The following is a 15546-nucleotide window of genomic DNA, read 5'->3' as shown; positions in this document are numbered from 1 at the left end:
AAAACAGTTAAATTACTGGGCATTCTTGAAATTCGTTGGTGGATTGGGAATAACTGGTTTCATAAGTGTATTTTGCTTGACTTACTGTAGGCTAAGTAATTGTTTACTTTAAGTGATGCTTTTAGTGAAGCATTAAAAGCCTCAGGTGTTTGCTTGTGTTGAAGTATGCAGTTGTGCACAGACTAAATTTTCACTGGACACGGCATTAAGTGTTATGTCATGTGATAAAGTGTTGCTTGAAGTCAGTAGTGCCCACCCACATTGGACATGCTTTTAATTCCATGCTTGGTTGTGCAAGTTTGTTCCAGTGACTTTTCATTACACATTACGTCAGCTATAAGCTTGCTTTCATTTTGCTTCCACAGGCTCTCGTACTGCATTATTTCCTTCAGATTTCAAAGCGGAATGTACAAAACCGGATTTCTCTAAGCCAAACATGACAGCTAGTGCTGAACACAAGATTGATATGCCTACTGGATCCACTGTTGATGCCCAAGCGCCAGCCTTAGGTGAGCTCTGGACAGTGTTAACCAGTACTGATCTGCAATGTCATCATCACAGTCATCATGATCAGCCTATTTTAAACCTGCTGCCAATGAATGGCCTCTCCCAGTGACCTCTTGTTACGCTTGTCTTGAGTCAGCCGACACTATCACATGCCTACGAATTTCCTGATCTGCTAACTGTCCATCTCTCCCGACTGTGTTTCCATTTCTTTAACACCCATTCTGGGGCTCTATTAGACCACTGTGTGTCCTATGCATTTCATAGCCTGCTTGACTGCACCTTTCTTGACTACAGTGCCCTCAAAGCAAAGATGTAGCTTTAGGGCTCTGAGATCAGTCAACAAATCATTCAGTCACTCAATTGAAGGAAGTGCAGAGTCAATCTAATACAGTAAGGACAGTTTGACTTGTGCATTCAGTTTTCATGTCTCCAAAGAGCACATTCTCTACTAGTATTTCGTTACGATTTCTTCATTGTCTTCCTTTTCCTCATGGAAGTCTTGCAGGTGTGTGCAGTGGCCACCAATTCCCTGAATGGCCACCTGAATATTCTGGTTGAAGCGCAATCTCAGCTGTCTTGTTTGGCCATTACACATGTACTGCACCAGAAATGCACCCATCTTTGGTTATATAGCAGAGCTCAGAAAACTGTGTCATCTGATTTTTAATTATCCATGTTTTAATTTGTCTCACCCTGCAGATGAAGACGAGCTGCCAATAAAGCCAACAGAAGCAGCCAAGAAGTGGATTCACATGGATGAAGTCGAAAAGGACAAGCTGCAGTGGATGACCATGCTCCCACCAGTCAAGGCTCCAGATCCTCAGGTGCCGTGGTGATCAGGTTTTTTTTTTTTTTCCCTGTAGTTACACCTGCCTCATACTTTTCCCTTGGACGTGTGTTCTTGACTGATTTTGTGTATTTGTGTCATGGCTAAGCATGTGAGATGTGCAAAGCAAGTCGATAGGTCAGAACCCGTACTGAACGTGCCAGCATAAATTTCATTGTCTAGCTTGTCTGTTGTCTTTGCGCACTACTGCAAGGAAGCAGACGACACTTGGGCAGTCTCACAGCTGCTGTTCAGCAATAGGGTAAAAATAAGCTTGGTGGCAGTGGATACCACACTTCGACGGTCATGCTTATAATATTCATCCATCCTCATGTCCATGGGTAGGGAGCAGAAGGAAAGCTCAAAATGACACTGTGAAATATTAAAAGAGCCCGTCAAGATCGTTTATCAGAGCTTTGCCCAGTAACCTTGTAATGGGTGCAGCAGCAAGTTGCAATTGTTTGGGCTCCTGTAGTTGCTTATTATCTTCTAGGCTGGAAGCATGGATCAAGCACAACTGATATGCAGTATTGTACATGGCAACATGTTCTCTTAGTGCACTAGAAAATTATGCTGGAAAGTATACCCCATTTCAACCTTATCAGGCAACACTCTGGAAGCTGTACAAATACAAGTGCTGTCATAGAAGTCCCGTGCCGTGCGTCTCACAGTGTAGTTGTTTCTTGATCTCTCATGCTTCCTACGAAATAACTATTTCATGTAACACAACATAAACTTGTGGATGTGAGGTTATGTTAAATCAGGTTATTGGGGCATAGTTTGCGCTTACATTGTCCAATGTGCTATGACTTGGTCACGAGTGCAAGTGGCACACTCTGGCCTCACAAATGTGTTACTTTGCTTGTTCAGTGCTAAATTGGTTCAGATCTCTGACACCTTCCATCTTGTAATTATGCCATATTTTGCACAGTTAATTACTGTTAATATTTTGCTGATAATACTACTTTTTAAATATCCTTCATTCTGCTTGCACCCGGTCTTGTACAGGATGCAGCAGTACCGTGCATTGGACGGTTTGACTTCGAGGGGGAGCTGGTGCCACCGAACCAAGAAGTGCCTGTTCACAGGGGCTTGCATCACCATGGCGATGACCCTGAGGTCAGGCCCATCGTGTAAAATGTCACAAGACAGATCAGAGGAAATGATAGAAGGTCCCTCTCGAGAGAGACCACTTGTATGTTGCACCTGGGTGATATCACTGGTCTGCACTCACAAGTTGATGGCAATGACTTGCTTTGAGTGCTTTATTATGGTGGCAAGTCACATATCAGACATTCATGGTGGTCTTCTTAGTTATTTATTTTTCTTCCCTAAGAGCTCTTTGCAGGGTAATATATAAGGGGCAGGGGGAAAGGGGGGGGGTACTCATTGAGAAATTACGATATAAAGATGCTCACATTTTGAAACCTTTGACATAAATTTAACATGCAACATAAAGTGTTCATTTAAAAACTTAACAATCAGTACTGTATGCGAACAGTAACAGTCTTTCTGAATCTTCAGATGGCTGGCTACAGCACTGCAGAAATCTTGCGCTTTCTGCGAAGCCAGGTGCGCTCACAACGACTGCTGGCTCTGCAATTGCTGGAGCGCATCCTCACCAAGGTGAACATCTTGCATTGCTTTTCTTCTTTCTTTATTAAAAATAAACTATAGAAGCTTTCATTGAATGTGCAGTTAGTGCGTGTAACAAGTCAGTGTGTTCTGAAATAGTAGCTCAAGCTTGTAAGCTAACAACAGGCCAGTAAAGCAGAAGCGCAAATCCTGCATAAGCCTACCGTTAGCACCCTTACCTAAATAGGAAGCAGTCTTTCTTGTTTTCAAAAACCTCAACCATCATGCAATGTGTACTATTTGCCATTGTGGCATTTTATTACCTTTTGTTTTTCTTTGTTTTTCTGTGAGTTGCATAGCAATATAAATGCATGTGATCAATAATTTATTCTTTCAACAGCAGCATTCTTCTTTTATGTTATTCTTACCTATACTTAAACTGGCAAAACTAGTCAGAGGAAGTACATTTCACCAGCTTTACACTGACTGGAAGTAACATGCCTTTTTGAACTTGTGCAAGTGCACTTATGTTCATTTTCTTCAACTGTCATGGGGATCTTTATTTCTGGAACCAATTTTCGTTGTATAGCACCATCGTTATTGAGCCAGAGGAACTTTCTCTTATGTCTTCCAGAGGTGGGCTCTTTGCAGTTCTGCAAAGCGAAACACTATCAGAATATTAGCATTCTCACCAGTCAGCTCATTAATGGGCTCCATCATAATTTCATTACTGTATATCCTCTTATTTGTGCTCAGTGTTCATCATACTGCATGACCAAAATAGCGCAGTTTCTTGCATATGATGAAAACAGCATGCTCGGATTTCTCTTCCTAGTACTGGCTCGGTCACTACACGGGGAGATTGGAAGGGGGCGACTTGCTGATGCAGCTCCTCCAATCTGGACTGGCACCGCTTGTACGATCTGCACTCGATGACCGAGCGACAGTGGACGCAGCATTGGCGGTTCTCCAAGCACTGCTCGTCTCCCAGCCAGAGCAGGTGTGTCCAGCTGGGCTGATGTTGCACTTTGACGTGCTTTGGCAGGTTGACAAAGATGAAAAAGGAGCCAGTGCAGTGAAAAATTGTGTTAATAAACTTGAATACAATGGACTTTGCTCTTAATCAAACAATCGAACAGTGGTGCCATCTCTTGGTACTCAAGAAAAGTATTCATCAAAAGAAATACGTAGACATCCTGTTCTTTCTTTAATTGCTTCTTCATTTTCCTTTTTTTTTATTTTTAAAGCAAGAAAATGTGCATTGCTTGTTTCTCTTGAAAAGCCTACATTTGTGTCTAGACTTGCTGAAGGTCAGCCACCATCAGATGTTATTTTAGATTGAAATTTAACAAGGAAACTAATTAGTGGTAGAGGCTGGTTTGTTTACAATTGCCTCCTTTAATAATTCAAATCTAGGTGGTTGATGAGTGCCATGATAGAAAAGAAAAGGCAAAGGTAATCACCTGTCAGAAGGTATGAAAATTCACTACAGAGCCCACATAGGCTCTTTGATCACGCTATGCTTGTGTGGTTTTTGGCTGATGCTAGTTTGGGTGATGATGCCCTGCATGTTATTGCTGCCACATGTGATTCCTTCTATGCAGGCATTGTTCGGCCGGGCATTCCTGTGGCGGCATGGTCATCGCACCTTTTTCCTGAGGCCTCCCACTGAACTTGGAAGCGCAAGTGAAATCTCAGATGTAGACTTGTCACAGATTGACCTCGTGCAGGTGAAGTAGGCATGTTTTACTAGTATCCTAAGCAGGCCTAAAAAGACAAGTAAAGATGCAAGAACGACAACTCATAGCACTAACTCCCAGATGTTTATTTTGAGAGGCAAACACGTTTTTATATGAACCTCTTCCACATGTCGACTGAGGCGTGATGTCACGTCAAAGTCAATGTGCATACATGATCATCCAAGAAAGTCAGTTCCTTTGCAGATATATATAGCGATTGGGAGGCAGTGCTTATACGTGTATGCTGAGTTTTGGATGTCAGATGCTTTGATTAACTCAGGTGTTCACATTTCAAGAGTTTATTGGGCCAATCCTGGAGGTAATGCAATAGTAAACTGGGCTGATCCTGGAGGTGGTGTAATAGAAATTGGGCCAGTCACAGAGACACTGTGATCTGCAGTCGCATCGGTCTCGGGGTCTCGCTAGGTGGTCATGTAACAGTCATGCTGCAGAATGCAATTGAGAAGCTGAACAGATTTGTACTGTTTAAGTAACCACTTCACAAAAGCTTCATTTCACATACATGCCAGTTGTGCACTGAATTTGCATACAGTTTTTTTCTTGACCCTGTAATGTGGGTCATATGCAAGAGAATACGCTGATTATCAAACTTGGAGGTAAGACATGTCCTAGTAAAAAAGCACTGTTAAAAGCACTGCAAAATTGTGCAAATCAGTGCCTGAACACTGATATGGGGGGTACTCTTTGTTTTTGTCGTCAGGCACTTCTGCGCATGGACTTACTGCAGCGACTGCATTACATCCTGAAGACGTTTCGGCCAGGAGCCAGCGCTGTGGCATCTGCGTTGCTTGTCATGGCCAGGTTGGCGCGGCACTCCACAGAAGCCGCAGCAAAGGTGATTACCCTGTAATTGCTGATGCTTCTCCCGTGCCTTTTACTAGCACTAGCGACAGTATGCTGTCTAGATGATGTAATTGTAGTGCAACCAACAAAGGAACGGAAGAATGGACACCACAAGCACTGTCTCGTCATCAATTGTTTATTCGACAAAAACCAAATTGCATATTTTAAAATCAAGCAGTACTAACTGCAGCAATGTGAAAAATGCAGAAAAGACCACTTTGCACAGGTGAAAGTGAGCAAAAAGAACCAAAATGAGAGCAATGAAGAAGTTAATGACAGGAAGTGCAGGTGCCAAAATTTAACCACAAGGCCTCATCGCTCATGCTGAATTTAGCTGGCTCTTTTGTACATATTTCATGCCTGCGCAGTTAGTACTGCTTGCTTTTAATATGTTATCTTTTTAGTAATGATCTAGTTATGAGTATGCACTTATGATGTATTCTTGTTCGCGCTTGTTTATCATGCTGCCCTATTTCACTATGAAGGTGTACCAACTCGCCCAAATGTACATCTTGTTCCACTGTCAAGAGTTGTGACATAGTAACACTTCACCTATACATTTGTTTCTTTCACATAAATAAATTTAAGGTATTTAAATGTACAATTGCGGTACATCAGTGTGCACCCTAATGACATTATACAGTTGGCTTCTGTTTATTCGACCCTGACAAAACTGACGAAACTGTTCAAATTATCCAGCGGGCCAAATTATACAAGGTGGAGAAAAAACTCGAAAACACACCACTGATTCATTCCCCAGTATTTGCCCGATTCTAACATACCCCTAAATCAAACGTGCGCCCACTTTCTATGTGCCCAGAGCAGGGAACTAACGTACAAATGACATTAAAGCTCCTAAATAAAGTACAAATATGCACACTGGATTCTTTAGCAAGAAAAGCGTGTTGCACAATGGCCACTGGTTTCCTAAAGTCAGCTTTGCCACAAGGTTTTTAAAGTCCGCTTCGCCGGAATACATCTGTGTTATACAGTAAAGCATACAAACGCCGTGCAGGCAGTTTTCGGCTCGACTATCCTGAAAAAAAAAGGGCACATGTGAGAATCTAGTAAATACCATAATCAGACATTGTAAGCTACTTTTATTGCTTGAAAATCTACCTAGGGCAGGCCAAAAATAGGCGTTTTCGATGGGAGATGGCACGCGTTCAATGCATTCACTGTCCCCTAAGCTCTGCCGGTACAGACGCTGCCACTAAATGGCTCACTATAGGAGTCAGCTGTGTGCGTGCAGACTGGGTAAGTTCTAATTATTCAGCAAAGGTCAATTTTAGGATTGAAATAATGAAATTTGGGCCCATAGAAATGTGTGTGCGCTGGCCAGAACCTTTGCGTTGGGATTGAATTAACCGAAAGATCAAATTAGCTGAATTCAAATTAACGGAAGTCAACGATATATTAATATAGTGTCACCTTTTCCCTAATCTTTGGCATTAATGTACAATTCTCAATTGGAAACAAATACCTATTTGATGCCTGTAATATGCTGCTGCTCTCTTTATTTTTTTTTTTTTTTCGTTTCAGAGGTTTCTAGAAAAGAAGTTAAGACAAGCTCCTTTTTCAAGCTGCTGTTGACGTTTCAATTTAGTTATGAGAGTCTGTCTGTGTAGATTGACATAATGAATGTAGAAGTTTTTAGAATATTGACCTTGGCAGGAGCAATTTCTAAGTGCAGCTGCTAATAATAGTAATAATTTTGTTTCACATAATGTATAAATAGATTTTCTACGGTTCAGGTTGGTGTTAAGCTGGGGTTCACGTGATGGATGCAAATGTGGATGAATCAGTCACGTGACATATGGCATGGACCGAATGCCTTCGCAGCTAGCATTCCTATGACAGAGAAGCAGGTGACAATCAAGGCGAACAAACTAACTCTACTTCTAATTCCCAAAAGCATGTGCTTCTTTTTTATTTATTTTTTTGCAGGTGCTAAACCAGCCCCGCTTGATGAACCTCATTTTTGAAGAGTTCCTGCCCGCTCATTGGAGCTCTCCTGGCAAGTTCTGCTGGCTTTGGGCCGCATATAAATGTTTTAACTGAAAGTAAAATGATACATGTTGAAACATGGTGTGTGGGATATATCAGGTCATGTTAAATTGACACAGTAGTGAGTCCTCTACATACAAACAATGTGTATCTATATTCTTAGTTTTCAAGAAGTTGTACTGTAGTGCTTTAAAGGCATTGATGATAACTTTGGAAAAACCAGCTTTCTCTGGTTTAAGTCAATCAATCCATTTTTTTTAGCTAGTATTTCCCTTTCTTTTTTTAGGCACATTTTTCATTACTTCATATAAGGAGATTAGGTTAGTTTGTATAAGGAGACCAGTGTTAGCTTTTACTTTACTTGGCAGCAGCACAGAATTTCATGTTGTGCAATAGACTGTACAGTTTCGAGTAATGTTCCTGAGTTTATTGTGAAATCATTAGAAAATTTGAAAACACAATAGGTTATAAAAAGCAATTTGTTTACAGATTACTTTGTAAGCTTTTTACTCATTCAACACTTTTTTTTTACTAGTGGAGATAATGACACACAGACATATTTACCGAACGCTCAGGCTTGCAACTGTCATTTAATACCTGAAATACTGGATATTGTCAAGATAATTTATGCTTACCTCTTGGATGTTGCTTCTTAGCTTATGACTGCTATGATATACCGTTAGGCTCAGTTCAAACTGCAGATATCAATTTCACAACTTGTGTATTGAGTGCATGATGTCACCTCCCATCTCAGCCAAATGGGGATGTGAGAATCATATCTGCAATTTTCGTGTTCCCGTTGGCTCAGATTGGAGATACATGAACAGATATTTAACAGATCCAAATAACAGGCAATTGTGTCTGTTATGGCTGTAGTCTGAGCTTTGCTTTAGTTTCCACACATTCTGTGATAACATTCATGCCTCAAATTTCTCATTCTCTTACAGCTGTCATCAAGGGCAAGATGGCAGAAGCTTATGGCAACCCAATGTGGCCAGCTCTTGAGTTGGTTCGAACTATTGCCGCAGCTGGAAAGGAATTGGCTGATGTGCTGGTGAGGTTTTGCATTCTTCCAATGCAATATTGATAGCATGGCCTGCAGTGTAATGTAATGCACATTTAATTTTAGTTTTCAGTTTTGTTCAGAGCTAGATGATGGAAATTTGCGACATCTTAACTGTGTGCGCTTTGCATCTGAGCAGGCGGAACTGTAATACTGATTACGGCAGCCCCCCCCCCCCTCCCATTTATGTGTGTGTGTGTTGGGAACTCTACCGAGCACAATTTATAAAAGATGCCTAGGCTATCTTCTCAATATTTTGGTACTTTGGTACATTTGTTGGTGCCTTGGTACAAAGTCTGCAACATGTTATTTGTTATTCTTGCAGCCCTTCTTGGTAAACAGCTTAAGTTAGTAGAGCAACTTATAGAGAGTACTGATGTTCATACAACTGCTAACTCCTGGTAAAAGATTTCCTGTCGTACCATATATTTTGGCACATAACCTGCCACTTCTTATTTATAACCTGCACCCCCAATTACAACAGCCTGGGAAAAAACAAAGTGCACATAATTTGCCAAAATAACAGCATACAACAACGCTCAAATCTTTGCAAAGATAGTCTCCATTTGCGGATGCACGACTCGTCCACGTCGCATCTTCTGCCAGCGGCTGTCCCTTCCCTCTTTGGCGGTGCTGATAAAGCTGTATTCACACAACGAACGTAATTGTGGATGAATCAGTCACGTGACATCTGATATGAATCGGATCACTTTGCAGCTAGCATTCAAGTGACAGAGGATGACACTCTAGACGCTGCAGCCCTCGCATGGGCAATGGCGACAGAACAGACACGACCGAGCCGAAAATTTCAACGATGATTTGGCTCTCAGCCGTATCGCCAAGCGCTTTGCGCGGACCAAGGGAGTGCCGCGAGAAGGGGTGACATATGGGTTTGCTGGCGGCGGGGGCGCTATTCACCTACTGCTAAATGCAGAATGGCAGCCCATAAAGAAAAGGAGAAGGGAGCTTCAACACACAGGGCTAGGGAGAGGGTGGGGTTCCTTTGGAGATAACAAAAATTTGAATGACGAAGAACCTTGCCTTGAGATCTGACTTCATGGCAGCACGCTCAGCGCTGCTGTAATTCACACTAACCCTCGTTCCGACCTTATTGCTAAATTTCTTGAATGTTTCTTGATCTTTCTTGAAAAACACCTGCACACATGTAGCAAGCATGGCTAGAATTTTTGTATTGTGCACATCAGAGCCACTCACCTGTTTTGCTTTCAGCAGCCTGTCATCAGGGCTAGCTTTACTGATGTTCTAATGCTTTAATTCTTTTATGTTCATGTTTAGTCTGAGAGCAGAGTGCAGATATGGAATCAAACAGTGGGTGAGGTGGCTGAATGTAGCCTAGTCACAAATGCACATTCGATGAGTGTTGTATGAACACCTCCTGTTTCTTTCCCCATTCATTCACAGATACAGAGGCACCGGCTTGAGCTGTGCTTGACTGCCTACTTAGCCTTGGAGCCAAGGTGGGTGTCTTTTGCTGCCATTGATAGTAAAGCTAGCTTCTTGCCGTTAGTTTGTGGTTTGTTTAACTTTAGTATAGCTGGCATTCATTGCACTCGGCAATATGCAAAGTACTTTAGCTCCTCACAGCACTAGGAATTTGCAGCCACTGTAGGCAAAGCCTTCATGTGCTTTGAAGCCCACAGCTCAACTTTTCTTGGTTCAAACTGATACATTCCCCTCCCCCCCCCCCCCCTTTTTTTTTTCACATGTGCAGCTCAAGCCAGTTGCCGACCACAGATTGCCTGCAGTTGGCCCTAGAAGCACTTCGGACGTGGCGCATTCTTCTGACATACGGTCTGGGTGGAGAATTGTGCCTGTGAGCACTGGTACCACATCTCTCACCTTTTCTTTTTCTTTTTCATTTCTTTTTCTTTCTTACTTTCTTTCTTTCTTTCTGTTTAGCAGCACATGCGGCAGAATACTTTTTCTTTCCCTAGCTCCCCATTTATGTTCTTAGACTCATTTCAATATCCCTAAACAGAAGTCTGTTAATCTATTTCAGTGTTACCATATTCCCTCTAATCTAAGTAGGACTTAAGCTTGAGAAGAAGCTAAGGACTGCCCAAGAAGTGATGAAACAAAAAATTATAGGTGTAACGTTAAGAGACGTTTAAAGTAAAAGCAGTGCGAGAAACAGGGAAACACAAAGAAAGACGCACACAGCGTTGACTTCCAACAAGTTGTTGGAAAAAAGCGCTCTGTGTTTCTTTCTTTGTTTGTCCCTGTTTCTCGTGCTGTTCTTATTTCAAACATGAGCTACCAACATGCCCAAGTTTTTACCCCTCATATTTAAGAGACGGGAAGACAAGGGCGTGGACTACAGAGCAAACGGGAGTTTCTCATATTCAAGTTGAGCTTAAGAGGTAGAAATTAAGTTGGGCAGGTCACCCCCTGCGGTGGCTTAGCGGCTATGGTGTTGCACTGCTAAGCACAAGGTCGCGGGATCAAATTCCGGCAGCGGTGGCAGAATTTTGACGGGGGTGAAATGCAAGATCACCTGTTTAGTGCATTGGGTGCACGTTAAAGAACCCCAGCTGGTCAGAATTAATCTGGAGTCCCCCACTATGGTATGCCTCATAATCAGATCATGGTTTTGGCATGTAAAACCTTAGAATTTAATTTAAAGTTTTTTTTACTCGGACAGGTCATGTAATGCGTTGAACAGATAATCTGTGGTCTATTAAAGTGACAAAATGGGCATCAAGTGAAGTAAAATGCAGTCAAGGACGGCAGAAATTAGGTAGTGTGATGAAATTAGGAAATTTGAAGGGGTAGGAATGTGGTCAGCTGACACAATGGCAAGGGAAATGGCTGACTTTAGAAAAGTAAGCATCACTTGTGGCACCAAGAGCATTATGTGAACTTTGAGGGTCAGTTTTGGCTTGGAGGCCATGCACTGTGTTGCTAGATACCGCAGTCACACATTGAGCTCGCCATCAAAATGTTCTGAAAACTGTGTGCTCAGATTGGTCCCTGTGGATGGGCAGGGCGATGCGAGCCGGTTCAAGCTCACGCCTCTTGCACTTAGATGCGCACGAAATTTCTCACGCTGTCTGCGCACGCTGGATCTATGCACGGAAATGTGTGGGCTCAGCAGCTGATGCTTTTTTTTTTTCGGAGGCTCTTTGGCTGCACTTGCCAACGCAGCCTTCGACTTGCGAGAAATTTCTGAGAAGTTTTCTGCCTGCGAACGTGTGTAAGGCTTGTAAACTTTGTCAGAAGGCTACTGCAGTCAATAGGGGTTGCGCAGTGTTTTGTGAAACGGGAAATGGCTGACTTTAGAAAAGTAAGCATCACTTGTGGCACCAAGAGCATTATGCTGTTAAATATAAAAGCACAGTCGCGGTACCTGTTGTCGGTATACACCAAGACATATTTTCCAGCACGCACTTGGAAGTAAGCACCAGTGGCAGGCAAATTTTTTACAATCCGTTGGTGGTCCCTGTCAACTTGTCAAGACATGTCGAAAGACACATTCATGGATATCCGTTCAAAAAAACACTTTCAGTATTTAACCTGCCTTGAGGCATATTGTAGTCCATAACACACACGACTGAGAGCTCCTCGAGAAACTTTACGCAACGAATCGCTTTAAATGTTATTGCTGCAGGAAAGTCTCCACGCATACGGACAGCTGAAATGCAACAGAGTAGTAGGGAACATACAACTTCATGTTCTGATGGTACCACTGCCTTCTCACCAGTGTGTTGCAGTTGTGCATCTTGTGCATTTAGCGAAAGCAGATCACGTCTTACAGGCTTTGTTGCACTTACCCAGCAGGCAAAAAGCGGTTGCCGCAGTGCAGGTGTACACGGGACACCAACTGCGTGGATGGCTGTGGTACCCGCATGGCATTTTGTGACCACTTGGGTTGCGCTTATCTTTGTTGTGCTATGTAACCTGGTGTGTGATGGTTAACTGAGATGGTAGAAGAAAGGATTGACTCTAGTTAGACAAGGCACATCTTACTTGTGTGGAAGCAAGTGAAGCAGACAACGGAGCACCTCCCCTCAAGATTCCCATAATGCCTTACTGATGGCCGCTTGAGAGTGCGCGCCACTTCATTAAGTCATCCATTGGAAAACACTGGGAGAGGCCTTCGTCTTGCAATGAACATAAATTAGCTTATGACGATGATGAAGTGCTGCTTTTGGAGATAGCTGTTGCAGACCATTCCTTGGCCGAATAAATGTGCAGCAACGAATATCAGCTACTATCATGCAAAATTGAATTATTGATTAGTATTGCCAACACCTTCCTTCTCAGGGATCTGTATTCTGTGATGGCGAGGAGGCTGCAGCTATTCTCAGCGCTCGACTTGGATGGAGTGCCCTTTGACCTCGAGTACGGCACCCACCTACTCCACTGCCTGGCCATGTTACCCACAGATGCTGCGAGGTCATCCTTGGCAGGACTGAGTGTCGCGCTGAACATTGTTTCCAAGCGATGGCTGACTCTTCTCTCTAGGGCAACCGAACTTCACTCGATCCAGGTATGCCTTGGCATTAGGACACATTGCACCAACTTAAGGTCTGTAGGCTTTGTGCCTGGGGGCTGGTATGTGTCCACGAAAGTGTCAATAGTGGAAGCTTGAAGTCTGAACACCATTAGTTGTGTTAAGTTTTGGTCAGCACCTCCTTAGGAGTGTAGGTTTGTTACAGACTGGGCTACACTTCTATGATTTTTTTTTTTTTTCCATGCAGACAGGAGTGTATATTGTGGCTGCTACGCTGCACTGCCTGTCCTCCATGTGCGAACTGGGCGAAGTGCCCGACACCAGTGTAGTGAATGCCATGCAGCTGGTTCTCAAGTCGCAGCTTGCCCCACTTGTTACGTTGCAGCTCAGGTATGCCTCACTCACTTGACTTCTTTCCCTGTGTGACTGTCTCCTTCCCTGATGGCATTGGTAGGGCCGGGAAACCAGAAAACAACTAAATAGTAATACTCTGTTAGTACAACTAGTAACGCCATGCTATGACCTGGGAACTTTTGACAGGCTGTGCCTTTTTGCTCTACCCAAGCCATAAGTGACGTGGACAAAAAGGTCCTCAGTATGCTCGATGAAGTTCTCTGCTCTTCGTAACCGGCCATGCCACAAAAGAATAAAATGTGCAGATTTATACTTCATTTCGCATATAAAATAAATAAATACAAACACAGGCTATCATGTCTCCTGAGTGTTACATAAATAGAAATGCCAGGTGTACGTGCTAAACCGCTATATGATTAAAATTTTCCCATGGATGGATCATTTTGCATGAAGTTTAGTGTAATACCACATTTTCAGGCACTACTTACCTGTTTTGTCTACAGTAAATCCAAGTGAGTGTCACCTAAGGTGGCACCACTCAAAACATGTTGATTCCACTGCAACAGAATGGTGGTGACGTCTCATAGCTACAGTGGACACTAGTTTCGTCCATAGCCTCTGGGATTGGGTGACGCTCGGAGGTCATGTTTTGCCATAACCATGACAGATGATACCATAGTTCCATTGCAGTGGAATCAAAACTTCTTTAGTGGAATAGCTGCAGATGACACACCTGTTTAATACTCTGTTTCCAGGGTGTTAAGCTAAACTTAATGCAAAATGGTACCTCTGGGCAAAGTTTGAGATAAGCCATCGGTTTATCAGGAAGCGTCATGTGCATCTGGCATTCCTATTTACGAAAAACTCAGTAAATTACAAACATGTTGCTCAAATTAAAGAGCACGGAACAGCACTCTTGCTAATGTATAAGCTCCAACACAGTGTTGCATCACAAAGTTGCAAAGCACATTGCTGCAATCTATGACATGTGCTGTCTTGCAGCACCTGCTCTTCACTCCTGGCCGAAAGTGAAAGAAATAAAGTGCAGTCAGATTCGAGCTCCAGCGAGTGCCTTCCATGTGTTGCATCCGAGGAGCCTGTCCCCTGCAAGGGTTGGGACATGGCTTCCTTTGAACTCCTGGCTGCTATGGCCAGGCTGCTTCGCACAATGGCGACCAAGTCTGAAGTTGGCAAGCATGGAGAGCTCTCTGCGGTAAGAAGAGTTCATTCACGCTAGAAATAAATGATGTCGAAGATGTGGCGACCATGTTCTGCTTGTAGCTTCTGCAATTGCTTATGGTGCTTGCAAATTGCATTTTGCTTTCCACCTTTCTTTTTCCCTGGCTCTATATGTTGGTTTAGAGCCTTACAACTTGTTATAGAGACAACTCATTTATGTGAACTTCTTCCATTTGATATTGCCCGTACTGAGTCTATACTTTTGAGCATTAATAGTGTCAGTAATTTTTTTCTTTTTTAAGTAGGCAGTGCGCAAGTGTAAAGTGCATGTATTGCACATTTTGATTTTGTGCATTCACCCTTCTCATTTTTTTTCCCCCTTCCCAGGCGAAGACCAGCCTTCTTTGTAATGCTGGCATGAAGACCTACCTGGACCAACTCTGTTCTCACGCTAAGCACTGGACTCAGCACTGCTGTCAGCGATGGCTTTGCCGCCCAGAGTTCAACCTTGTGTTTGAGCTGCAGCTACTTGCAATGTCTGAGGTGGGTTGAACATTGAATGGCTGCCAGTCATGTACATGGGTGTGGCTGTGTGTCACTGGCTGCAAAGCCACATATAGAGCCAGCAACTGTACCAATAGTGGCATAGAACAGAATAGAACAGAAAAGATGTTTATGTTTTTGATCAGCTCTGTTGCTAATTACTCTAATTTGCCATGAATAGTCTGCAGCATGTAGTATGTACCTAGATAGGGAAAGCTGTCGCCTTAATTGCCTGAATGGGCGTCAGCTTAATTTGACATAATTTTTTACGTGCCTTCTTTAAACCAGTATGTTTCCCAATACTGCCACCGAGCCTATAGCAAAAAAATCTTCTGTAATCAGGTTGTGCTCCAATTTTTAACTAGTGCTGTTGGCAGTTTTATTTTTGATTGTCACTACAATGTGACAATGCGAT

The 15546-nt window shown here is 42.9% G+C and overlaps 1 protein-coding gene across 2 annotated transcripts in view; it reads left to right on the top strand.

The window, feature by feature from the left end:
- Positions 1 to 15546, top strand: part of LOC126545080 (RNA polymerase II-associated protein 1) — a 38948-nt gene that overhangs the window by 5114 nt on the left and 18288 nt on the right. Inside the window, exons 5-19 of one of the 2 annotated variants that reach the window (XM_050192771.3) lie at positions 393 to 509; positions 1207 to 1331; positions 2342 to 2452; positions 2858 to 2959; positions 3744 to 3908; positions 4513 to 4638; positions 5369 to 5503; positions 7459 to 7528; positions 8466 to 8572; positions 10004 to 10059; positions 10314 to 10415; positions 12866 to 13091; positions 13303 to 13445; positions 14412 to 14622; positions 14976 to 15131. In XM_050192771.3, coding sequence (XP_050048728.2) covers positions 393 to 509; positions 1207 to 1331; positions 2342 to 2452; positions 2858 to 2959; positions 3744 to 3908; positions 4513 to 4638; positions 5369 to 5503; positions 7459 to 7528; positions 8466 to 8572; positions 10004 to 10059; positions 10314 to 10415; positions 12866 to 13091; positions 13303 to 13445; positions 14412 to 14622; positions 14976 to 15131 — 1952 coding nt within the window. Of the gene's footprint in view, positions 1 to 365; positions 510 to 1206; positions 1332 to 2341; positions 2453 to 2857; positions 2960 to 3743; positions 3909 to 4512; positions 4639 to 5368; positions 5504 to 7458; positions 7529 to 8465; positions 8573 to 10003; positions 10060 to 10313; positions 10416 to 12865; positions 13092 to 13302; positions 13446 to 14411; positions 14623 to 14975; positions 15132 to 15546 lie in introns of both variants that reach the window. The other variant, XM_050192772.3, reaches the window with a different exon arrangement.

The sequence above is a fragment of the Dermacentor andersoni genome, chromosome 10 (assembly GCF_023375885.2).
Source record: "Dermacentor andersoni chromosome 10, qqDerAnde1_hic_scaffold, whole genome shotgun sequence".
NCBI lineage: Eukaryota > Metazoa > Arthropoda > Arachnida > Ixodida > Ixodidae > Dermacentor > Dermacentor andersoni.
This window is presented reverse-complemented; position numbering and strand designations above follow the sequence as displayed.